The 27,453-nt window shown below is 42.4% G+C and overlaps 1 protein-coding gene across 5 annotated transcripts in view; it reads left to right on the top strand.

Annotated features, from left to right (window-relative positions):
• EPHB1 (EPH receptor B1) overlaps positions 1–27,453 on the top strand; it is a 481,329-nt gene that overhangs the window by 134,125 nt on the left and 319,751 nt on the right. For all 5 annotated transcript variants that reach the window (XM_060242065.1, XM_060242064.1, XM_060242066.1 and 2 more), the window contains exon 2: positions 2,105–2,169. In XM_060242065.1, the coding sequence (XP_060098048.1) occupies positions 2,105–2,169 (65 nt within the window). The remainder of the gene's footprint in view (positions 1–2,104; positions 2,170–27,453) is intronic.

Here is a 27,453-nt window from a genome sequence, read left to right as displayed (position 1 = left end):
TAGACTTGGTCAGGCAACCATCTACTAACACAGAGCCATGATAATCTCAGTGTACCTTCCTCCTCTTCACTGCTAGGCAAAACAATGCCATTTGACATCAGACATGCAGCTCCTGGCATTTTTATATCCACTATTCTGTTGTCTTTGAAGTCATTGCATTTTGTTGGTACTAGAGGAGTAGCAACAGAAGTGCAAGCTTGAGATAATAGGTGATCTGAATCCTTGACCTGGATCTTGCTTTCAAAAGGTCTCTGGATGCATTTTACACTTTGCATGCTCTGCTCTGGTGGATATCTGACAGTTATTTAGGTGTCTAATGACCCAATCTGTCACCCTTTTACTCTGAAGTACTAGAATCTAAACTGATTTAGATACATTGGTTTTAACAGGATTAAGGCTGCAGTCCCTGTGCACACTTCCTGGGACTAAGCTTCACTGAATTTAGTGGGGCTTACTTTTGAGTACACTTGCATTAATAGTGTGCTATATGCACCCTAAATCTACATACATAAACTTCATATACCAAATCCATGCAACAAAGGCATGTTCAGGGTATATCTTAATTGCTGCTTTGCAATTGACACAGCAGTTTCTGTGAGGACTTTGCTAAAGCCCTACACTTAGGATCTATTTGTACATATGAGCTAGCTATTTATTTCTTATAATGTAATCTACCTTGTATTTGCTACCATGTGAAAAAACTTAGTGTAAACTGCCAGTAAGTTCTGAAACAGCAAAAGTTATTTGTCAGGTGTCCAACAGATATTAGGGTTGTCCAAGATTTAATTTTCCCAAGGGATGGATCCAGTGAATCAATTATATCTGGTCCCATTGTGACCTTGGCAAAGAGTGATAAAAGATATTGTATACTGTTTACCTTGTGAGGAGAAAAAGCAGGGACCTCCCAGTATATCTTAAAATCTAATTGCATGCTGCTGTGCCATATGTATTCTGAGAAGCCAAAGCATAATAAATCTCCAGCCTCACTCCCTTCGTCAATTGATTTTGTAAGAGGGGTCCCCAGTGTTGTTTAACCATTGGTCATTGGACTTTTGTAGATGGGGGAATGGGTGCCACCACATCCTGTCTGCCATGGAAGGCAGACCAATCTCAAAGTGTGTTTCAGCCAATCTGAGTGTTTCAGCCAATCACAAAATGTTGGGAGATTATATGACAAGCATCTTCCTGCAATGGAGGCAGCTGTTACTGAATGCATGCCCACTTCAGACACAAAGGTGATGGGCTCTTGTGAAACAGTCATAGACCAAGGAGGTAGAGGGAAGCCAGGACAGGTACTTTGCTTTGGAGAAGAGATGATTTTTCTTCAGTTTGGTGTAGTGGTTAAGTGTGCGGACTCTTATCTGGGAGAACCGGGTTTGATTCCCCACTCCTCCACTTGCACCTGCTGGAATGACCTTGGGTCAGCCATAGCTCTGGCAGAGGTTGTCCTTGAAAGAGCAACTGCTGTGAGAGTCCTCTCAGCCCCACCCACCTCACAGGGTGTCTGTTGAGGGGGAGGAAGATAAAGGAGATTGGGAGCCGCTCTGAGACAGATTCGGAGTGGAGGGTGGGATATAAATCCAGTATCTTCTCTTTCTTCAGAGAAGCAAATGGGCACCAGGAAATTCATTGGTGGACACTACAACACCCATGAACATCATGCGGATTTATAATATTTGATCGCCATAGCTTACAGGGCTCTTCTTACAGGTCCTACTGTAAGTTCTTGGAGGATTGGCTACATCAGGGGGGTGTAGCCTAATATGCAAAGGAGTTCCAGCTACAAAAAAAAGCCCTGGCCATATCTGTAAAGCCCTTAGCTGAAAGTAATGTCAGCATTAATATAGAGCCTGATCATCCTTAGTTCATGCGTGGAGAAACAGAAATTCTGATTGAAACGAAATGTATGTGTTGAGAGACACATGATCCATTTTCTAAGCCTCAGAAAGTTACCTAAACTTGTAGTGACCTCCACTATCTGGAATTTGTGTTGATCTTGATGGACACATGGTATCCTAAGTATACCTTTGTAATATATTAGCCATTTTGTTCATTTTTTTTCCCAGTTTACTCCCAGTAATGTTTTTTTCCAATTTACCCCCAGAAACCCTAATGGATACTCGGACAGCCACAGCTGAACTTGGCTGGACAGCAAATCCACCTTCAGGGGTAAGTGGATGTTGACTGTTTGACATGTCTTTGTATATTAATTGACTGGGGGTGGGAGTAGGATGACTGTTACTTCCACTTCCATCGAAATGGCTAATAAAATTGCATGTGTGTGTGTGAAATCTGTCTTTGATTAACAGAATTACTAATTTCCCGTTTTAGATGTCCGATCAAACAAAAGCAAAACTGACATGTCATTTTATGCAAACACAAATCTGTGTCTTTTTTTTCTAACAGCAGGACTGCTTTAAAAGGTGGAGTATTTTTCAGTCAGTTATGAATTTTAAAAAGCAACTTTTTGATTTTGATTTTTGGGGGTTGGGGCATTTTTTTTTAAAGCTGGGGGTTGATGATAGAATTAAATTATTCCAAATCACAGATAAGAAGGAAACTTGATTCATGCCTCACAGCAGGAGTGAAAATGTCATTTTTTCCTCATTGAAAAAAGTTGAAAATGAAAAGAAATCCCACTTGCTACATGAACTCCCAGTATGTAATAACTAATTCCTATCACAAGTTTTCTGGTCATGCATAACAGTGTGATAGGGAAAGAAGCAAATGACACACTGATTTGCCAGCCATGGCATTTCCCAGAAATGACTGTGCTTTGTTGTGGCAAGTGTGTCACCCTCTTTCCAGACCTACACCTTGACACAGTGGAGGCAGACTGGGCACTGCTAATGATGTTTATTGATGAGCTTCAACACAGTGATCTTTCCCTGATGTGTGGCTTTTTGCCGACTCGTGCTCAGATGGCAGTGGTCCCCCATGAAGCCAACTTTCTGGTGACACACAGAGCATAGCTGGGAAGAGGCTGGTGTTTGTAAACTGCTGCTTGAGAGAGAATGGGAACTCCAGGTCCATGCCACTGTTTGGATATGTACTTCTAATCACTTTGCACAGCAATGAGTCAGACCCCGCCTGTGTTTTAACCATGCTTCCTAATATATTTCATCAGGAAACATCACAATCTCATTTATGTGCCCAAGGGAATCCCTTCACACCTGCTGCCTTATGAAGGAAAGCTGATTTACAAGTGGGAAGACCTCTTGAAAGCAGGTTAGGAAGAGGGAAGGCATCAGGACAATGAAGAAAGTGAGAATGAGGACGGCTGTAAGAGTAGCAGCAGTAGGGCTGAACATTGTGTGAGAGCTAAGAAGATGGGAAGATAAGAAGTCTGGAGTGTGAAGAAGGAGGAAGGCAGCAGCTTGTGAAGTAAAGCTGTTGAGAATTTTATACATGGAAGTAGATCCACTTCAAGCATGCAGGTGTGAACACGTCTCAGTGCTCCATGTGTCTGATCTGCTTCAAAATCATGTTGGTGTATGTGGTGTGGTGGAATCTTGCAGCTGATTGGCGGTTGAGAGAGAAGGTATAGAGTCTGTGCATTTACTGGAGGATGCTACCTTGCAGCAGCATCAAAGGCTGGGTGTTATCTTGGCTACCCGCACAGTGATGGTACTGGAGTACTGGGCTATGCTACTGCAGATTAGTTCCCTTAAGATGTTCCTTCAGTGCTCATTCTATGCATTATACACTGCAGGTCAAAATCTACTGGTGGTTTCCCGGCCCTAAAGAGGTCTGGCTGTCCTCAATTCTACTTCATGAGCTACTGACATTAAAGTTGTGAGCAAGCGCTTTGGCTACTGTATAGATTAGTTTGCTCTGGGGCCATCCTTACTGAGCTAAGACAAACATGTGTGAGCTAGAGGCTAAAAAAAACCTATGAGCTAGTTCACACTAACTCAGCTTAGAGGGAACACTGGTGTGGATCATGAAAAGCTGTGCTTGGTTTTAAAAGAGATGAGTGTGCCATAACATCTGATTGTTTTGATGTTCAACTTATACTTTGGAGAAGAAGCTAGTGTTAGGCCAGAATATGGAGAAACAGAATGGTTTCCAATTGGCAGGACTGTCAAACAAGTATGTTATTTTATTTCTCTGTCTTTTTGAACTACATACAGAAGATATTATAAGGAAACTGGATTAGATTTATATTAAGGTGGAGTAAAAATAAGTGGAAGGAACATTAACAATTTGAGGTATGCAGATGACACCACATTACTATCAGGAAACAGTGAAGACTTAAAACAACTACTGCTGAAGGTTAAAGCAGAAAGTGCTAAAACAGGTTTACAGCTAAACATCAAGAATATAAAAGTAATGACTACTGAGGAATTATACAACTTAAAGACTGATGATGAAGAAATTGGAATTGTTCAAGATTTTCTATTCATTTGCTCCATCATCAAAAAAGAGACTGCAACCAAGAAAACATAAGGTGATTAGACTTGGAAGGGGACCAATGAAGAAGCTGGAAAAGATCTTCAGTGTAAAAATGTGTGTCTGGTAACCAAGTTTATTTATTTTATTTTATTGCATTTATATCCCACCCCCTAACAGGCTCGGGGTGGCTAACAACAGTTAAAATAACGAAGTGTTAAAATCAAAGTACAATAAAACATTAAAATATTTCAACAGTTCATACAATTTAAAATACGTAGTACTGTTTCAGGTTCACTCAGCAGGATCCAGATGGCAGGTTTTAATTCTTATTGAGTGCCACATGTAATGATATTATAAGATGTTATTTGGCGCTCTGGATTTGTACTGGGATGGTTCAGGTGTCAATGCTATGGAATGGTGGAATGCTAGTTTAAACAATTCTGTCTTAAGGCCCCTGCAGAATTGTGCCAAGTCCCGCAGGGCCCTGATGTTTTGGGGGAGGGCATTCCACACAGCAGGAGCTGCCATCGAAAAAGCTCTTACTCTGGTGGTGGCCAGCCGTGCTTCTTTTGGCTCGGGGATCATAAGGAGATTTTGAGTACTTGATTGAAGTGCTCTCTGAGGCTCATATAGGGAGAGGTGGTCCCGGAGGTAGACAGGTCCCAGGCCATATAGGGCTTTAAAGGTCATAACCAGCACCTTGAAGTGAATTTGGAATGCCATAGGCAACCAGTGCAACTGTTCCAGCATAGGTTGAATGTGCTCCCATAAAGGTAGCTCCATTTGCAACCTAACTGTTGCATTTTGCACCAGTTGCAGCTTCTGAATCTATGTCAAGGGCAGCTCCATGTAGAGGGCATTACAGTAGTCTGTTCTCGAGGTGACCATTGCATGGATCACTGTTGCCAAGTCGCTTTGTTCTAGGTATGGGACTAACTGCCTTATCTGCCTAAGATGATAAAATGCGGATTTGGCAGTGGCTGCCACCTGGACCTCCATAGTTAATGAAGGTTCTAGGAGCAGCCCTAGACTCTTGACCCTAGAAGCTGGTGCTAAAGGCGCCCCATCAAAGGTCAGTAGAGGGATCTCCCTTCTCAGACCGCCATGGCTTAAGCACAGGACCTCCATCTTTGTTGGATTCAATTTCAATCGACTCTACCTGAGTCATTTCACTACGGCTTGTAATGCCAGGTCCAGATTTTCTGGGGCGCAGCCGGACTGGCCCCCCATCAATAGATACAGCTGGGTGTCATCTGAATACTGATGGCATCCCAGCCCAAATCTCTGGACAATCTGGGCAAGGGGGCACATGTAGATGTTAAATAACATTGGGGAGAGAACCACCCCTTGGGGGACACCACATACAAGTGGATGCCTCTGGGATGATTGCTCCCATATAGCCACCCTTTGTCCCCAGCCTTGGAGAAAAGTGGTAAACCATTGTAAAGCAGACCCCTGTATCCCCATGTTGGCAAGGTGTTGAGACAGTAGCTGGTGGTTGACTGTATCAAATGCAGCTGACAGATCTAATAGGAACAGCACTGCCAAACTGCCTCGATCCAGATGTCTTAAGAGATTGTCCATGAGGGTGACCAGTACCATCTCCAGGGCTTTTTTTGAGCAGAAACACACAGGAACACAGTTTTGGCTGGCTTGGCATCAGAGGGTGTGGCTTAATATGCAAATGAGCTCCTGGTGGTCTTTTTCTACAAAAAAGCCCTGTGTGAAACAATGGTGATGTCAGGGGGTATGGTCTAATATGCAAATATGTTCCTGCTGGGCTTTTTCTACAAAAAAAGTCCCGACTGTCTCCATTCCATAGCCCGGGTGGAAGCCAGACTGAAATAGGTCTAGTACGGAAGCATCATCCGAAAATTTCTGTAGTGGTGCTGCCACAGCCCTCTCAGTGACTTTGCCCAGAAAGGGCAAGTTCGACACCAGCCTATAGTTGGCCAATTCAGCCTGGTTCACAGATGGTTTTCTAAGGAGAGGGCGAACCACTCCCTCCTTAAGGTCCCTTCTAGCAGGGACCTATTAATGATTTCCTGCAGTGGGATCCATAATTCTGTTTGGCAAGCTCGAATCAGCCAGGACGGACATGGGTCCAAACCGCAGGTGGTAGGACACACAGAACAGAGGAATATCATACTATAGTATTCCCCATTACTGTATATGGGTGGGACAACTGGATGGTGAAGAAAGCTGAAAGGAAGAAAGTTGATTTATTTAAAAGCTAACAGTTGGACGGTGAAGAAAGCTTACAGGAAGAAAGTTGATTCATTTAAAATGTGGTGATAGAGGAGAGTTTTACCGGTGCCATGGACCACCCAAAAGACAAATAAGTGGGTTCTAGACCAAGTCAAACCTGACTTGGAGCTAAAATGACTAAACTGAGACCATTCTACTTTGGTCACTTTATAAGGAGACGTCATTGGAAAAGACAATAATGTTAGGAAAAGTTGAAGGCAGCAGGAAAAGAGGAAGCCCCAACATGAAATGGATGGACTCAATCAAGGAAGTTACAAGTTCTCAGTTTGCAAGACTGTTAATGATAGAATGTTTGAGAGGCCATTAATTCATGGAGGAGGTTTTTTAACAATAAGACATTTTGAAGGTCATTAATTTATAGGTTCTCCATAACTTGGAAGTAATTTGGCAGCACTTAGCGCACACATTGATTTTTTTGGTTTTGGTTTGCAGACTAATTCCTGGGGGAACAGATTCTGGGCAGGAATTAGGAATGCTAGGCTCCAGGTGGGACTGGGGGGGGTGGTCCCCCAGAATTACAACTCATTTCCAGAGTACAGAGATCAGTTCCCCTCAAGAAAATGAACGTGTTGGAAGGTGGACTGTATGATATTGTACAGCACAGAGAACTCTGCCCTCACCAGACTTCATCCCCAAATATCTAGAAGTTCCCCAACCTGTATCAGGCAGCCCTACCTCCCATCACCTGCTGGTGGCTGGGGAGACCTGCCAGCACTACCAGGAACCTTCCTTCACCCTGGTTATGATGCATGGACAATGCCATCTAAGAAATCCAGAGCGTGTGCTTATATGGTAGTGGAAACTGCTGTCAAGTCACAGCTGACTTATGGTGACTGCATAGGGTTTTCAAGGCAAGAGATGCTCAGAGGTTGTTTGCTATTGCCTCCTTCACATCATGACCTTCGACTTCCTTGGAGGTCTCCCATCCAAATACTAGCCAGGGCTGACCCTGCTTAGCTTCCAAGATCTGATGTGATCAGGCTAGCCTGGGCTATCCAGGTCAGAGTGAGAAAGAAAAGTGCTGTCAAATCACAGTGACCTCATAGGGTTTTCAAGGCAAGAGATGTTCAGAGGTGGCCAGTGCTTGCCTCCTGCTCATGAGTCTGGTATTGCTTGGAGGTCTCCAATTCAAATACTAGCCAGGGCCAACCATACTTAGCTTCTGATGAAAGATCTTACTTAAGATACTTTCATCAGAAGATGAAAGATACTTAATATCTGATGAAATCGGGCTAACCTGGGCTATCCAGGTTAGGGCACGTATTCCTTGAGGATATTCTTGTAAGTCATCCTGATATTGTCAAATGCTGTTTTTTTTCTGTGTCTTTTGTTCTGGGAAGTTTGCCCTAACTGGTTTTATCAAATAACTGTGGAGAGGATTCATCCTTTCTGTGGTTTACCACATGCCTTTGGCACAGTATATAGCATAGTTCTCACTACGTTAGTATCAGCTACACACTTTCAATGGTTCAGTATGCCATTATCATTGCACAGAGTTGTGTTCCTTGGAACTGGGCTTTCTGCCTCTCAAAAGGCCAGCCCAATCCCCCCTGTCTACTGCCACCCATTAGGTGAACTATGTGTGCATAAGTCAGCATCCCTTCTTCTCTCCTTGCTTCTCTTGCTCTTTCTATGTACAGGTTTGTAATTAGGAAACATTAGCAGGCTCAAAGCAGCTTTCGTAGCTGAACACCATTCATAATTGCACTCAGCAGTGCTCTTCTCTGGCTATTAATGTCACTTCTATGAAGTAATGAGGAACAAACCACCTTCAGGCACTTAAAACATCTTCTTTGTACAATATAAGTATTTGAGGAATGGGAGCATAAAATACCTTGACTCACATTCCCCTGACAGAGAAAGTGATCAACAAAGACAGGGACGGGTGCACGAGAAAAAGATCAGTTAGAAAGATGGTTGCTGGCTTAATAGGTTGGCTTAAACAGGTGATAGAGGGCTAGCTGTAGAGAGACGCCTCACCAGACATGATTGTCCTGTCAGGCAGTGGTGAGACCAGAGACGGATGACTTTATCAAAAGAACAAAGATATAAGGACTGATAAATTCCAAAGCAAAGAGAAAATAAATAGTTGAGAATAATTTGATCTCTCATATAATCTTGAACTCCATTTCCTTTGGGGTCCCTTCCCTATTATTTCTGAGCTTTTTCTTCTCTCTGTTTAATTTGGAAGTGCCTAAGATGCTGTGGTATGATTCTTAAAACCTCAGTATTTAATTGTTTTGTACCTGTTTTGGGCATGACTTCTCTGCAGGAGTGGGAATTATTCTTGTGGAGAAACATGTGGGAAGAAAACAAAGCCACTATTGAAGGGCCAAGGAGATTTAAATGAAAAAAAATCCATTAGAAGAATACTAGATTCTATTATTTTCTTCACAATAGTTGCATTAGATTATGCCAGTGAAAACCACTGTCTTGGAATCTACATATATTGGGTGGATGTGTTGTTTCCTACCTGTCCATTTTATCACCGCCTCCCTCCCTCCCTCATTTTCCATTTCTTACTTCACATTCAATATGTACTGAAAACTGTTTCTCATGGAGGACAAGGCTATGAGAAGCATCAACCCCAGGTAGGTTTCCCAAGTCTCCCTTTTGCCCCAAGACTGAGATATAGGGCTCATCCTCAAGATCTCAGTACTGTTAACTGGCCCTTTCACTTGGCAGCTTCTTCTAAAACCTTTTGTGTGTGCCTGCCTCTGATAACTACTGCACATCTAAATTAGAGATAGGACACCATAATCTGCTATTGACAGCTGTACTCCATTTTGACTTCAGTGTAGTTAATTTCAAGGTGTTTTTTAAAAAAAGTTTTCTTTGGAAAATAGTCCTTTGCAAAGTCACACAATTGTGACTAGACACATTCACAGATACCATCTAGTACAAAACAATAAATGTAAGTACTAGATTTATTACTGCTACTCAGTATGACATCATCAGGTCTTACCCCATGAGTCTCAGAGTTTGTGATGATAGAGAATGTTTTGCAGGTAGAAGAAATTCTGTCATTGGATCTTAAATTTGTACCATTTGCATTTTAAACCACTGCCTACCAGCTATATGTGGCTCTGCTCACTGTACCTGATTCCTCATCTGATGAAGTGTGCTTAGAGCAGGGATGTCAAACATGCAGTTGGGGGGCCGAATCAGGCCCCCAAGCAACTGGCTGTCATCTGCTTCCTTCTCCCTATATTTTGCTTCCTTCTGCATAACAGCTTGATTTGCAAGGCTTGCTCAATTGCACAGGAGCTACAGAGCAAAACCTCTTATTTTCTCAATTGGCTGAGGCTCCTGCCTTGAGGTGGAAGGGGGGAGGAATGGCTTGCTTTGCTAGGCTCTCTCAATCACACAATAGAGCTACTGAGCCAAGCCTATCTTCCTTCTACTGACTGAGGCTCCCCCCCCCCCAGTCCCCTGGGGAAGGAAGGAAAGAGTCAGAGCTTCTTTTGCCCGGAAAATAAAAAGAAAGCATCTTTAAGACCAATGAGTGCTAACATTTTAAGCATGTTTTAAGTTTTTTTTAAAATTGTGTTTGTCTGTGTTCTTTATAAAATTTACATCTCTGCTACCTAATCTTAAATAGGTACACACATGGTCCGACCAGACATGGCTTGGCCCAACCTGACATTGCCTGGCCCAACAAGGTCTCCTTTATGTCAGATCTGGCCCTCATAACAAATGAGTTCGGCACCCCTGGCTTAGAGCATATGAAAACTTACATTCTGAATAAAACTTCGTTGGTCTTAAAGGTGCAACTTGACTCCTACATTGTTCTATGCAGGTAGAAGGTTATAGATTCTGTCTGTATTATCTCTGCTTAAGAGATCTCAGCTAACAGGTGCTGGGAATGATCTTTGTTGACCTGAGAACTGTTTCCAGTTCAGACAGTCCTGAGCCAGATGGACAGTAGAATGCAGTTTCACTTGTTCTGAAGAAAACTCTTGACACACCTCCTCCTCCCCTCCCCCCAATAACTCTGGGAGTCTTATCTTCTGTATGTCTTGCTTGAAGAGAAATGCAAGTGGGTTAAGAACATTTTAGCCTCAGAAGGAAATGTAGAACACTGTTGAGTTGTATAACCACAATGAGTGCTCTTCTGTAGGTATCTCCATTCTAATTTCCAAATAATTAGAAAAAATTAGAGTAACCTCTCAATGAAAAGGATAGTGGTAATACATGGCAGTAAACGACAATGCTATTGAGATCAGTGCATTTAGGTTATAAAAAATGATTTTGTGCATAAAAATACAAAGCATGCCATAAGGAAGACCTTAGAGCATGGGTGGGGAACCTTTTTTCTGCCAAGGGTCATAAGGATATTTATAACATCATTCACAGGCCATAAACATTATCAACTTAAAAAACAGTGCTCCGCCGAGGGAGAATGATTCAGCCCAGCAAAATTCATGCAAATAATTGTTTTTCTATTTGAAGTCATGTGGCGAGAGCCTAATCTGGCGTGCGCGCACACACACACAGCCCACCGCCAAATGCATAGGTCCAGAGCTTTTTTGTAGAAAAAGCCCAGCAGGACTCAGTAGCATATTAGACCACATCCCCTAATATTAGCATATTAGGTCACACACTCATTAGCATATTAGGCCACACCATCTGGGATAATCAAGTGCAAACTGAACTGTGACAGTAACTTTTCCAGGCCCTGCAGCAATTCTGGCCAGGCAGCCAGGTCCCAGGGAGGCTGCCGCATAGTACATCTGGGCCCTGTGATCCCTGCCTAGCCCTGGAGGCTGCTGCACAGCATGGCTGGGCCCCATGTCTTCACTTTCGGCATGTTGATGCACCAGAAACATGCTCGCCGCACAACTAGGGATACACGAGGAAGAAGCAGCAGTCGTCATAAAAAGTTAGGAAAGGCACAAACATGCATAAGAAAAGGCCTGCGTGGTTAACAAACAAAGTAATGGAAGCTGTAAAAGGTAAGAAGGACTCCTTTAAGCGGTGGAAAACCAGTCCAAGTGAGATTAGTAAAAGGGAACACAGGCTGTGGCAAATCAAATGCAAGACTGATCAGGCAGGCAAAAAGGGACTATGAGGAGCATATTGCAAAAAACATAAAGACCAACAATAAAAATTTCTTCAAATATATTAGAAGTAGGAAACCAGCCAGGGAGGCAGTGGGGCCCTTGGATGACCATGGGGTAAAAGGATTACTGAAGGAGGATAGGGAAATGGCTGAGAAGCTAAATGAATTTTTTGCCTCCGTCTTCACTGTGGAAGACGAGAACTTTTTGCCCGCCCCAGAACCACTAATTTTGGAAGGGGTGTTGAAAGACCTGAGTCAGATTGAGGTGACAAAAGAGGAGGTCCTACAACTGATAGACAAATTAAAAACTAATAAGTCACCGGGTCCGGATGGCATATATCCGAGAGTTCTGAAAGAACTCAAAGTTGAACTTGTGGATCTTCTAACAAAAATCTGTAATCTTTCATTGAAATCTGCCTCCGTTCCTGAGGACTGGAAGGTAGCAAATGTCACCCCCATCTTTAAAAAGGGTTCCAGAGGAGATCCGGGAAATTACAGGCCAGTCAGTCTGACTTCAATACCGGGAAAGTTGGTAGAAACCATTATCAAGGACAGAATGAGTAGGCACATTGATGAACACGGGTTATTGAGGAAGACTCAGCATGGGTTCTGCAAGGGAAGATCTTGCATCACTAACCTGTTACATTTCTTTGAGGGGGTGAACAAACATGTGGACAAAGGCGACCCGATAGATGTTGTTTACCTTGACTTCCAGAAAGCTTTTGATAAAGTTCCTCATCAAAGGCTCCTTAGAAAACTTGAGAGTCATGGAGTAAAAGGACAGGTCCTCTTGTGGATCAAAAACTGGCTTAGTAATAGGAAGCAGAGAGTCAGTATAAATGGGCAGTCTTCGCAGTGGAGGACGGTAAGCAATGGGGTGCCGCAGGGCTCGGTACTGGGTCCCATGCTCTTTAACTTGTTCATAAATGATTTGGAGTTGGGAGTGAGCAGTGAAGTGGCCAAGTTTGCGGATGACACTAAATTGTTCAGGGTGGTGAGAACCAGAGAGGATTGTGAGGAACTCCAAAGGGATCTGTTGAGGCTGGGTGAGTGGGCGTCAATGTGGCAGATGCGGTTCAATGTGGCCAAGTGCAAAGTAATGCACATTGGGGCCAAGAATCCCAGCTACAAATACAAGTTGATGGGGTGTGAACTGGCAGAGACTGACCAAGAGAGAGATCTTGGGGTCGTGGTAGATAACTCACTGAAAATGTCAAGACAGTGTGCGTCTGCAATAAAAAAGGCCAATGCCATGCTGGGAATTATTAGGAAGGGAATTGAAAACAAATCAGCCAGTATCATAATGCCCCTGTATAAATCGATGGTGCGGTCTCATTTGGAGTACTGTGTGCAGTTCTGGTCGCCGCACCTCAAAAAGGATATTATAGCATTGGAGAAAGTCCAGAGAAGGGCAACTAGAATGATTAAAGGGCTGGAGCACTTTCCCTATGAAGAAAGGTTGAAACGCTTGGGACTCTTTAGCTTGGAGAAACGTCGACTGCGGGGTGACATGATAGAGGTTTACAAGATAATGCATGGGATGGAGAAAGTAGAGAAAGAAGTACTGTTCTCCCTTTCTCACAATACAAGAACTCGTGTGCATTCGATGAAATTGCTGAGCAGACAGGTTAAAATGGATAAAAGGAAGTACTTCTTCACCCAAAGGGTGATTAACATGTGGAATTCACTGCCACAGGAGGTGGTGGCGGCCACAAGTATAGCCACCTTCAAGAGGGGTTTAGATAAAAATATGGAGCACAGGTCCATTAGTGGCTATTAGCCACAGTGTATGTGTGTATATAAATTTTTTTGCCACTGTGTGACACAGAGTGTTGGACTTGATGGGCCGTTGGCCTGATCCAACATGGCTTCTCTTATGTTCTTAACCCCTCGCTGGCGATGGATGCTGGGACAAGTAGTTTCCCTGCTCATATACCAAATGCAGTGAAAGCGTTTTACGACTACAACTCCCATAAAGCACTTCACTCAAAAAACTGCTGTCATTCGTAATTCTAACTGTTGCGCAGGAGGAAATAGTCACACAAGCAGGAACTGAAGCTAAGTTCTATAAGGAAGAAAAAGAAGTGAAGTGAGACACAAACTAAACCTTCAGTTTAAAAAAAATACCGCTTTTGGCCATGATATTCCGGAGATACAAAACGGCATCACTGTGTATTTTGACGTCTCTGTTTTAAAAATACCGTACCACGTACTATCCATATAGTAACAACGCAGTATCTTTTATTGAGACCAACTAAAGCTGCCAGAACTGGTGCCCGCCGTTTTCCCCCTCCCCCCGCTTCCGTTTTTTTGGGGAGCGGGAGAAGAGGGTGGAAATCCTGGGGTCCCCCGCCAGAGCGGGAGGATTGGGAAGCCTAGATCACCATCTTCAGGTACTTGAAGGGCTGTCATATAGAGGATGGTGTAGAATTGTTTTCTGTGGCCCCAGAAGGTAGGATCAGAACCAATGGGTTGAAATTAAATCAAAAGAATTTCCAGCTCAACATTAGGAAGAACTTCCTGACCATTAGAGCGGTTCCTCAGTGGAACAGGCTTTCTTGGGAGGTGGTGGGCTCTCCTTCCTTGGAGGTTTTTAAACAGATGACCATCTGACAGCAATGAAGATCCTGTGAATTTATGGGGAGGTATTTGTGAGTTTCCTGCATTGTGCAGGGGTTTGGACTAGATGACCCTGGATTCAACTCTTTGATTCTATGATTCTACCCCTTGGTCATCCAAGGGACCCACTGCCTCCCTGGCTGGTTTCCTGCTTCTAATGCATTTGAAGAATTTTTTATTGTTGGTTTTTATGTTTTTTTGCAAATTGCTCCTCATAGTCCCTTTTTGCCTGCCTGATCACAGTCTTGCATTTGATTTGCCACAGCCTGTGTTCCCTTTTATTAACCTTACTTGGACTAGCTTTACACCACTTAAAGGAATCCTTCTTTCCTTTTACAGCTTCCATTACTTGGTTTGTTAACCATGCAGGCTTTTTTAAATACCTGCTTGTGTCTTTCCTGACTTGTTGTATATATTTTATCTGAGCTGTTGCAAATGGTTATGTATCTAAAATACTGAATTTGTGTTGAGTTATTAGCTCAGAGCTGTACTGATTCACCAATGGTCAAAGAAATGCAAATAGAGTTGTCAGTGTATGTTTCAGTTTGTATCTTTGTACCTAAGAGATACATTTGACAGGAACTTTTCAGTGTTCTGCAGTGACTTCAAATAAATCTATTTTGTATAACTTTGTCTCTAAATCACTATCAAAGTGTGATTTGATAAACTTAATAAACTTTTGCAAACCTGAACATTATTGTTAAAGTTTTAAACTTTTCCTCAAAGATATTTCTGTCCCCCCACCTCCAAACCTTCTGAACAAGGAACAAAGGTTCCTTTGGTTGTAATGTTTCAGCATTAGAGATAGCACTCATAATTTACAGCACTATGCTAAGCAGAATTACCTCCCTCTAAATCCTTTGACTTCAGTGTGTTTAGGCTGAAGTTGTTCTGCTTAGGAAGACAGTGTTAGAATGGCAACAAATTTTGAGGGAAATTGCTGTTAAGCACTCTCCCATGTGGTGCACAGCATTTAAATTTGAGGGTTCTGATAGCAACCTGGAAGCTGAGAAAAATATTTGCAGATTTGCACTGCAGTGTTTTATATGGTAAGATAGATGTAGTTCCACCCACATTAAGGACAAACCAGCTGTTTCAGGGAGGACTGACAGTGGAAACCTGGGTTTCTGATTATCTAAAAACCAGTGCTGGAAAGACCTATTTGGAGTAGAGATAGGGCAGAAGAGGGATTCTTCATACCTAGCAACAGGTGCCTCTTACTTTTCCTACTGCTAGTTTTCTTCTGCACTTCCTTCACACTACTATTTTCCTACAAGTTGCAGAAAACAAATGCCTGGGGGCACCAGCTTGAAAAGTAGCTGAGGGGAGGAGAAGGATTAAACACCTCTTCTCTGCTTATTTCATTGCTGCATTTGTACCCTCCATCACTTTTAAAAGATGTTCAGCAGAGACTCCGATTCAGTTTCAGTGAATGCTCTTTTTCCTTGTTATGTGCTATCACTCTGGGAAACTATCAGAACTTCCTGGTCCAATAGTTCTGGGGAAAATACTATTAGTGACATGAAACAGAGTTAGTTGTTTTTCAGAGAAAATGAGAGGAGTTGTGAGGGAAAGATTTCATCAACTGGATAGTAATGAGATATGTGAATGAAGACAAAAACAGAGCAGGTGGATAGATAAATGCGCTATCTAGCCCCAAAGATATGGATAAGCAGGCAGATACAATACACATTCAGAGGTTGCAGAGGAAAAGAAGAAAGTCTGAGATAGAAAGCAGAACAGATAGGAAAGCAGATGGAAGATATGAAGAGAGGGGACAGGTAGCAAAAAGAGGAAATAACAAGGAAAAGCAGCTCCAAAGAACAGAAGGGACACAGCGAAAATAGAGCACTTTTATTTCTTCCTTTCTCATGTTCTGGTTTGCATATATCCATGGTACTGACCTCATTACTACTGGTCAGCATTGTTGAGCATCAACAGTGGCCCATGCCAAGGCAGTGACCCCAGTGATGCTACTTGTTTTCTGCTCCATGGCCTTTCCCATCATCACCTTCCTTCCCCTCTTTTCCAAGTCTTTGCCAGTCCTAAGCATTCCATCTAGCATCTCCTTCAGTCTGTAGGAGGCATCTGCTGCCACACAAAGTCCTTGATTGGCCAGTAAAGGACAATGATTCAGCAGCCGTGGCTTATGCACTTGGATGATCAGTTTATAGTTTTGTAAATTGTTATATTGTTGTTTTATTATATTGTCTTTAAGCTGAATTGTTGTTTTAAAATGTAAGGGGAAGGTGGGATACAAATCTGATTAATTAAATAAATAAATAGGTGCTGGGAAGGTAAGTGTGAGGAAGGAAGGGAGGAAGAAAGTAATGACTGCTCTTCCCCCAAATACATTTTCTAGCATGATGTGGTATATTACTCCAGTGCTGCTCTCTGGTCATCATTCTGTTTTCCCCCTGCAAAAACTGCCATATTTGACTAGGGCCAATGGGGATGTTACCCTGAACCCCTAGTTCTGGTGTTGATGTTTGCTGCTACTACATTGGGCTCTGACCTGGATTGAGGAGGTTCATGAGAATTCTAGTCTGCACAGAACAACGAGCTGGGATTGGAGGGGGAAACTGCATTTAATTCATTCACACTAGCTGGGACTGTACAGGAAATTCCAGACAAAGCCTGGAGGAAATCTCAGACAATACCTCATCCAGAAGAGTGCCTCTCAGGGAAACTAAGGTCACAATTAGGAATCTCCTGTAATTGCACTTTTTCTCTTTGCATGTTTCTTATTTACTTCAAAACCATGTCCATTATTTGGACCTAGCCATCTCCAATATGAATTTGCTCCTGAGCTCAAGAGCTCGCCCATTAATACAGTTTGGACAACTTGGCCTCTGCCTTTTTCTACTTGCCCTATAACAAGGAACAGAGTCATTCCCCAAATTGTGCTTATGTTTGCCCTCCTGGATGTCCTTGAGCTCCCTTCTGACACAGAGTGATTGGCATTGCTCCTTGAATATAATAGATGTCCAGCTACCTGGATGTTCTCTATTAGTGCTGGTTTCTTCATTACATCACAGCAGGATTGGTATATCCCTCCCTCCTGCTTTCAGTTCCATCTAAGTGGGATACTTTATCACTCTGTCAGATATCATTATTGTTGGCATGTGGGTTACTGTGCTGAGTTGGCGTTTTGAAGATTATTTCATTCTGGGGAGTGTGTAAAGGTAATACTCCTGGGAATATTAGCCCATACTTAGGGATGGGCACAAACCAGAAAAATGTGGTTCGTAATGGTTCATGGTTTGTAGCATGCCTGATTCGCAAACCGTGAATCCATCACAAACTTTAAAGAGCCAAATGAACTGGTTCAGTTGTGAGGTTCATGACATGGTAGAATGGCCCCTTGATGTGCTAGAGACGCCAAACTTGCAGGTGATCTCCTGCTGACTCTTCTCTACTTGCCCACAAAGTCTGGTGAGGATTGGATGAGTTACAATCCCCCAAAAGGTGTTCCCATCTTCCATTGTTTTCAGTGGAGGAAAAAAAGCAAAAAAAAAAAAAGCAAGAACAATAAAAGCCCAGCAGAACAGAGAATTTTTGCAATAGAAACTGAAGATGGTGGGAGGAGCATTTTTGCAAGCCCAGCACAACCAGTTCCATTGTGGCAGTGCAGTACCAAAAGGACTAAGGTTAAGTCAGGGAATCTCAGAAGTAGAAACTGAAGGGGGCATTTTTGCAAGTTCAGCAGTACTGGTGTAATTAAAGAGTGGCTTGCAGAATCCAGTGCCATTGTGGCAATGCCAGTTCAACAGGGCTGATGTCTAGCAAAGAATTACACTCCAAGGGGGGAGGTTGCAAGCTAAGCAGACCCAGTGCAATGTATTAGAGCATAGCAGAACCCATTGTCATTGTGGTAATGCTAGCTCAACAAGACTGATGTGACGTACAGAATCACAATCCAAGCAAGGGGGCCTTCAGGCCCAGTACAACCAGTTCAGTGTACAGAATATCCAGAGGAACCCAGTGGCACTGTAGCAATGCAAGTAAAAGAGGATTAACGTCAGACCAGAGAATCCTTGTAATACATACCAAAGGGGGGCATTTTTTCAAACCCAGAACAACCAGTTATAATGTTCGGAATGTCCAGCAGAACCCAGTGCCACTGTGGCCCTGCAAACTTAAAAGGATGATCTCAAAGCAGAGTCCAAGCAAGAGGAGTGCCTTTTTGTAAGCCCAGCACAACCAGTTACAATGTGCAAAGTGCACAGTAGAACTCATTGCCACTGGTATTGCAAGCTTAAAAGGACTGATCTCAAAGCACAGAGTTACAAATGCAAGCAAGGAGGGTGGGATTCTGCAAGCTCTGTGCAAGAAAATGGGAAGGGTTTATAAAGGAAGGCCAGGCAAGGGTCGGGGAGAGAACTCCTCTTGAAACAGAGATGACTAATTTAAAAACTGACAAGTGTTTCTACAGCAGGAAAATTCTACCCCCCCCCAGTCGCTTTTATGTTTGGTAAACATTTTGTTTGAACAGAGACAGACTTTCTGGAAATGTCTCCATTCATGAAGGCTGGAACCTCCATGAACTGCTTGAAAGTTCATGCTGGTTGACCTGCCATGAACTTCAGTTCATAAATCACAAGCTGGCCAAAATTATAATGAACTTTGGCTTGTGAGCCAGTTTGTGCCCATCCCTACCCACACTTCCCCCAGTATTAATATCTGAGACAGCAGCTCTACAGTTAAGAGTAGAATGGCTATGGAGGATGAATGATTTCTCCACATTTGATTTCTAGTGCCATTATGTGGGCAGCTCCTGTTGGGAAGTGGACCCTTATTCACATGTCTCTGGCTGACTATATGTGGCAAAAGGCATTATCATCAATTCATGGATACTGTGAAACTATGTCCTGAGCTCAGAATGATATGTTTCCACACAGGCTGCTGCTTTTACATGAACCTACTTTGTCATTCTTATGAGTTAATATATTGCATCACATCTTTCTCACATTGTCATCATACTATTATTGGTTTAAAGAGGAGTCAGGAGCTCAAGATATCTGGACTTATATTAGTCAAGCTGTTGAGTCCCTAATTTCCTAGCAGCAACCACAATGAGATAATGTAATTTTTTTTCACTCTGTATGTGTGAGAGAGCGAGTGTGAATGTGAAATAGCATCATAATACATCAAGTAAAAGTTGGGTAGCATGTGGTGAATTTGTCCCATTCAGAGTGACTTCAGATTGTCCTTTTAAATGGACTTAATTCTACTAGCTCAACTGAACCAGTAAGTGAATGGGAGGCTGAAACTGCAGATAGGTTTAAAATGCTAACCTCAGGGATACATTTTTGAAAATGTTTTTTGTTATTACACATTACACAGATTCATTGTGTTCATTATTTGATCATCTTGATCTGGAGGGAAATGGGTTGAGGTTAGGAGGGATGTGCATCCTATGGGTAATCTTATCTGAAGTAGGCTTTAATTATCTGGAAGAAGAAGGCCATCCTTTCCCTACATGACATTAATGATCAAAAATGGCCTGGTCTGCAGGACGAATCTAATTGGGCAGCAGTGACATGAGTAAAGTTGCTTAGATAATTACTCAATAACCAGATCTGGTGTGTTCATAACAAGAAAGGAAATTACTTTAAAAAGCCATTAATCAGTCAGTACACTTATTAATAATGTAGGCATGCAGGGCTCCAAAACAGGCTCCAAGACAGGACAGGAGTAAATCTTTGTTGGTGACCATGGGACCCCAAAAGATGCAGAAGAACTCAGTTTTTCAAAGTTACAGTCCTATCTCTAGTTTCCTAATGCAGAATAACCAAATGCCCTTGAAAGGAACAAAGGCAGTTTTGGACAGAGTTCAGATGTGACACTAAGGGACACTGACCATTTGTCAAATGACTTGCATGAGTGAACAACCACTAAAAAAACCCCCAGAGGACCAGCCTATCTGTGATGCTGGAGTTCTATGATTGGAACTCCGTAAGTGTAATTTGGCACCAAAAAGTAAGAAGTGAGGGACTCACAGATGGTTTACCGTTGCCTACCTCTTACTCATGATCCTGATATTCTTTGAAGGAATCCCATCTGAATACTATTCTTCCAGCTAAACACATCAGCTGTGGTAGTAATTTACAAGTAATGTTAATAGTGTTTAGTTTACAAATGACCTTCAGATGTATAGCTAAACAGAATGTACAGTTCAGCATTCTCTCTCTGGAGATCCCCCCTATCTCCTTTCTTGCCCTCCTTGCCTGAGAACTCCCAGGAGGTCATGGGAAATCTGCATGTGTGAGAGGGTTTTGTCTTCCATCAAACTTCTCCTTTCTTCTTTGCTTTGGGTAGCTTGCCACCACACAAACTATGTTGTGTTCTTCTGCTCCCTGTGGCCTGAGGTGCTGACAGAAGTTATATGTGTGCTTGTGAGCTTTTATGCACCTTCTCTTCCCCTGCCTACTAACTTATGTTTGCTCAGTCAAGAGATTTTGGTCTGTGCATGGACAAGAGCTATGTGACCTGAGTGAGAACTTTGAACACCTAGGTCTGATATCTTTAGATGGAAAAATAAAAAATATTTTTTTACTAAAATACATCTCTATTCACTAGAGCACAAGAGCACTGAAAAAGCAATATCAAAACATTACAGAGGTTTTACAGAACTAAGAAAACAATACTAAACGTGAGGGTAACTAAGTTAAGTCACTGTTTTTGTCTTGGTATTCCATTCCAGGGAATGGAAAAAAGTGTGACCTTCTTTAAAAGGGTTTTTCTTCCTAACCTATCCTGGAATTACATTTGAGTTTCCATATGTCCTGGCCTGCACATTTCTTCAATCATATTAAGTTGCACTTCTATTGCACTGACTCAGGATATCCAAAACATTGATCTGTCTTGTTTCTTCCTGCCAGGTAGGCAAATGGTCATCTGCATCCTGCCCATTTGTCTCCATAAAGAGAACCCATCTCCTCTCAACATGAAATTCAGGGAGTTTATGGTTTCATTCCCAGAAAAGAGAGTGAGCTATTTGGGGGCTCATATCTCTAGTATGTTAATCAAGGTATTCTGCATTCTTCTATCATAACACTCTCCTCAAAAGAGAGTTGGGTTCATGATCTCCAGATCGGATTACTGAGTACATAAAAAATTACTTGGTACATTTAAAAAATCAGATTACTGGGTACTGATCCAGCGGGTGTCCCTTTGAATGTCATCACTTGCCCCCACCATTTTACACTCATGGTGCTTACACAGACAGTCATTGACAGTCATTGGCCATATGTGCTATTATATGTTTGCCGCTTATGCCTGAAATTGTGCCTGTCTCTTCTGAATATGCTGTTCTGATTTATTAAACTGTTTTATGATGTTTTAATTCTGATGTTTGTTTTTACTGTTGTAAGCTACCCTGAGCCCATTTGTGGGATAGGGTGGGGTATAAAAAATTAAATTGAATTAAATTTAAAAGGCTCGGTAAGCAGCTGAAGGAAGTGGAATTCAAGCAATATCCAAGCAGTATGCCCTCATCCCTTTAGGGTTTGTCATGACAACCTCATTTCATTTTCACGACTCTCTTGGCTGAATCAAACTCATCTTTACTTTCACATCACTTGTTTCCTTACATCAGAAATTTACCACTAAAATCTATCCATTGTTCAATGTTGTTTTGCATCAATTGCATATAAATTCAGCTCAGTTCTAGAAAACTTTAGATGACATAATGAGAAAAATCAGGATGGCAAATACCTAAATGTCTAAATAGGCACCAAAGAATAAATAATGGTCATGGTAGTGGTGCAGAGTGGTAAAGCTACAGTACTGTAGTCCTAAACTCTGTTCACTACCTGAGTTCGATCCTGGTGGAAGCTGGGTTCAGGTAGCCAGCTCAAGGTTGACTCAGCCTTCCATCCTTCCGAGGTCAGTAAAATGAGTACCCAGCTTGCTGGGGGGGAAAGTGTAGATGACTGGGGAAGGAAATGGCAAACCACCCCACAAAAAGTCTGCCATGAAAACGTTGTGAAAGCAACATCACCCCAGAGTTGGAAACAACTGGTGCTTGCACAGGGGACTACCTTTACCTTTTTTTTACTGGAAGCACTGAAGGGATGTGTGGTTATTCAAACAAGGCAGACAAATTTGGATCAATTTAAAGTGTATCTATAAAACAAAGAAATAGTAAGACAGTTTACCTTATCCACTTGACTATATAAGCAGGTAAGAATATCACAACTATTAAGCTTAAACCAACCATGGAAAGGGAACTAAAATACAAAACTTGTTAATAGGTAATGTTGATTTAGGATTGCTAGGAAGTACAAAAATGAAATGATGAATGAACAAAAGAGCAGTGTGGAGTGAAGTTCATATACCACAGTCAAGCCTGACATTCTAAAGCCTTTTTAATGGTCTCATTTTAAAACTGCTGCGTAGTTCATTCTTGTTCACATTTATACTAAAGAAAGTTCCATTGTAATCAGTGGGACTTAGATTCAGGCAAGTGTGCATAGGAATGCAGTCATGATTGTTTTGGATAGAGATCTACTATTTCCAGTTTATGCCTAAGTTTTTTAAAATGAAATTTCTGTTGTATTTCTAACCCTTTTAGTTATGCCCTTTGCTTTCTATAATACCATGCAAAATCAGTTCACATATTCGCTTTATGAAAATATAACTGATAGAAATAGGATAATTAGAGAATTAAGTAAAGTCACAAAGAGGAGAAATGCAATTTGACCATGGATGTCTGGAATACTTGAGAAGTTTGGTAAGCAAAAGAGAGGGGGAAAAATACACTATGCCTTCCCTTTAGAAATAAATTTAGTTTACTAAATAAAGTTTTTTTAAAAAAAAATAAAGTTAATTTTAGCACAAAAAATAAATTTAAATCAAATGGAGAAAATATATTTTATGGAACCAGCAAACCAAAATTAGGCTGTTTTCCCACTGAGCTTACCTCGGAGTGACGTCCCTCTTCACTGCGCAACGTCTGCGCGGATTTCCCATCAACTGCTGCGCACAACCAGGAAGAGCTGCGGCTTTTGCATCGCAGATGTAAACTGGTTTTTAGCGGTTTCCATTTGCGACGCAAAAGGTCGGGAACTTCCTGGTTCCTCGGAGCAGTTGGTGGGAAATCCGCGCAGACGCTGTGCGGTGAAGAGGGACGTCGCTCTGAGGTAAGCTCAGTGGGAAAACGGCCTTAGTCTCCTAAGCCCTATGGAAAAGGGAGAAAAGGAAGTTTAGGTACTGATATACAAAACAAAGGTAGGAGAAATGTATCTAAGCATTCAAAAGAATAGAAAAATAGTAAAATATAATTAGGGAAGTATAAATATTCATAAGCTAATTGTAATAGATCAAAGGAAGGGCTGCCAAAAGCAAGGAAGAAAACAGGATTGCCAATCACCAGATGGAAGCAGGAGATCCCATGGTTTGGAGGCTCTGCCCCCACTTCAGGGTCATCAGAAAACAGGGTCGGGGAGGGAAATGTCTGCTGGGCACTCCATTATTCCCTATGGCGACCGATTCCCATAGGGTATAGTGGAGAATATTCTGTAGGTATCTGGGGTTCTGAGGGAGGGGCTGTTTTTTGAGGTAGAGAGACCAAATTTTCAGCATAACATCCAGTGCCTCTCCTCAAAAGACCCTCTACGTTTCTAAAAAATTGGACCAGTGGTCCAGTTCTATTAGCTCCAAAGAAGGTGCTCCTATCCTTCATTATTTCCAATGAAGGGGAGGCATTTAAAAGGTGTGCGGTCCCTTTAAATGTGAAAGCCAGAGCTCCCTTTGGAATTCAATTATGCTTGTCGCAACTTTGCTGCTGGCTCCACCCCCAGTGTCTCCTGGTTCCACTTCCAAAGTCCCCAGGTATTTCTTGAATTGCACCTGGCAATTCTAGGAGAGAAGAAGACGACTGCAGATTTATACTTTGCCCTTCTCTCTGAATCAGAGCCTCAGAGCGGCTTACAATCTCCTGTATCTCATTCCCCCACAACACCCTGTGAGGTAGGTGGGGCTGAGAAAGCTCTCCCAGAAGTTGTCCTTTCAAGGACAACTCCTAGAAGAGCTATGGCTAACCCAAGGCCATTCCAGTAGGTGCAAGTGGAGGAGTGGGGAATCAAACCCAGTTCTCCCTGATAAGAGAACTGGGTTCTCCCAGATAAGAGATAAAAGGAGACTAGGGGGAGGAAAACTTTATTACAAAGCTCAGGAAATATATTTTTTTGTTTGGAAGGAGTGTGTTGAGGATGGCAATAATGACTTCTCTGACTGCCAGCTGCATCAGGCCACATGCTTCTATAACCTCTAGGTGGATCACCGTAGTGTGCTGTATACGGGGCTGCCTTGAAGACAACACAGATATGCTCCCCGAAACAGATGATTCAGCTAGTGCAAAATATGGCAGCCCACTTTCTTACTAGGGCTAGCTGCTAGTAGTATGGGGTCTTGCAACAATTGTGCTTGTTGGTGATATACACCAAGGCTAAACTCAAGGTTCTAGATCTTACTTAATGACCTGAAACTCTAGGGTTGCCAGGTCCTGTTGTTCTTCTGGCAGGGGGCTTGAAGGTCTTCTCTGGGAGTTCTTTCCCACATGCATGGCATGGTTATGTCACCCAGAAGTGATGTCATCATGCTGCCAATGTTGCATAGCATTGCTCTAGTTTTTGGGCAAAACACTGTGGTTTGAACCCAAATTTAGTTCTGCCCCAAAACTAGAGTGTCACCATGCAATGTCGATGACACAATGACATCACTTCCAGGTGACACCATTGTGCCACATTTCAGGGCATTTGCAGGTGGGGTCCACCCCGCCAGTCAACTGGCCATTGGCAGGGAGGGGCCCACAAAAGTGGGGGAACCCCTACCCAGGACCAGGAGGCTGGCAACCCTACGGGACTCACACATCTGAAGGACTATTTCTCACTCTATGAATCCCCCCCAATCAACTGTGTTCTTCCACAGAAGAGCTTATTATGATTGTGCTGTCATCAGTGTGTTCTTTCATGACTCATTCCTCTTATGCTTTTTTAAATGGTAGCACTGATATAGAATGGGTTTCTATAAGTGGTACATCCATATTGGCTTTCTGGAAGGTTTATAAAATAGTCTCATTTCAGTAGGCTTGGGATAGATAGTTTTTTGGGGGGAGGTGTATCTGTTATAATTCTTGTTGGATAACTGGTTTACCCTCCCATGCTTTTACTGTGATCTTGATATTAGTCAGTTTCTTGTATTGGTTCTGGTTTTCATAACAATATATTTTGGAAGCCACTTTGATCTTAATCTTGAGCTTTGTGAAAGCCAGTGTGATATAGTGGTTAGGAGGAGCAGCAGACTGTAATCTGGAGACCCAGGTTTAATTCCTAACTCTTCCATATGAAGCCTGCTGGGTGATTTTGGGCCAGTCACAGTTCATTCAGAACTCTCTCAGCCCCACCTCCTCACAAGGTGCCTGTTTTGGGGAGAGGAAGGGAAGGCAATTGTAAGCCACTCTGAGATTCTTTTGGGTAGAGAGAAGTGGGATATAAAAACCAACTCTTTTAATGAAAAACTGTGGTACAAAGCCTTACAAATAAATAAAGGCCACATCACTTGCCCTGACAGAATAGCAAGGTTTGAGCTGTATACATCTCTTACACAGGGGGATGAGTTCTATACAACTGAAACATGTCATAACTTTGGAACAGATTTATCACATAATCAAGTTTGGATACTCACTGCCTGTCTTTCTTAAGGACTAATATTGTTAAGTCATCAGAAATGTCATCCATGTAGGAAACCTCCTACCATTTCTGGAATACATGCGCAAATATATATAAATAACTGTGTGTTTGTTTGGGTGGCAAGATGCTGTTTAGAGCACTGCTATTAGGGAGACACCCTCTAGCCTCTGCTTGTCTTGTTTGTGCTCAGTCTATGAAGGACAGGAATGATCGACAGCACTTATTTGACGGCTTAGATAATGACATGTATGAGCTGTTGGAGTAATGACAGCTGAATAGCATGGCTGATATTTCTATGGTTACCAGCCAAGCTTTTCCTCAATTTTTCTTCTCTCCCTTCAGATTTTTGTGTATGTGTGTTATTGTTGTTGAGCTGGCTTCTGGGATAGTGAGGGGGAGGGGGCCAGGAGGTGGAACAGGCCATTATAGTCTTTTTAAATCTCCCAGCTGGAAGTGTTTTAAATCTCAACAGAGACAGAGAAAAACACTGTCTTAATCCTCAGCGCCCTGTGAATTATTTAAAGGGATCTTGTTGGAACAATGAATTTGTCATTGTTGCAGTGTCAACAGCAGAGGCAGCTGTCGGAATGGCTCTGGGATTTTGCCACAGGTAGGAGATGGTGCACTGGGGTGGGGAAAGCATTTGCAGGCCTTTCAGAAAGGGGGCTGTTGATATCCAGAGGGTTGTACAGATTGCTTCTTTAGAATCAAAAATACTCTGTGCCAGTGAAATGCTTTCCTTTGCACAGCATGGCTTACCACGCTCCTAGGGAGATGGAGGTGTGTTGCCATCTGTGGCTGTGTCGATGCAGTCAAGGGAAGCTGTACCTCCTGGCAGAGAGTCACTGTTTAAAAAAAGAACAGTCTGGTACAAGCAAACCCAGCACAGATGCTGTTCCTGATACATCACTCTGCTCTTGGTGTTGTGCTCATCTGAATTCCAGATTGTGTGGCCTGATTATGTGTCCATGCTTTGCACAATACAGGTTTATTGGGGGAGATGCACATTGGTACACATCTGGTATGTAATTGAGCTATGGATTTGTACTTAAGAATCAGCTTTTCTATCACTGCCAAATTTAAGAGGCGATATGAAAAAACCCAACTTTGTCCTTAATCCAGGTTTACCCCCCCCTCCTTTGGAAAGCAAAAGTGTTTTCAGAGTTACAGTCCTCTGAACTCCACATTTATTTTCTTGTAATTCTAATCTATTTCTTACACAATCCAACCCATTCCATGGTCTGTCCCTTCAGAAGTTTGCCTCCTATAAGAGCAGGCTGATTCTTGTTCCCAGACCTACTTCTCCTTTCACCTGACTTTTTTGCCTTGATGACATCTCCTCCCACCTCTATACCACCAACTAGGATTTCCAACATTTTTATCTGCCTTGCTTTTGTTCTTTAAAGTAGCCAA

The sequence above is a fragment of the Heteronotia binoei genome, chromosome 6 (genome assembly GCF_032191835.1).
Source record: "Heteronotia binoei isolate CCM8104 ecotype False Entrance Well chromosome 6, APGP_CSIRO_Hbin_v1, whole genome shotgun sequence".
Taxonomy (NCBI): Eukaryota; Metazoa; Chordata; class Lepidosauria; order Squamata; family Gekkonidae; genus Heteronotia; species Heteronotia binoei.
The sequence above is the reverse complement of the archived record's forward strand: the minus strand, read 5'-3'. Positions and strand labels throughout refer to the sequence as shown.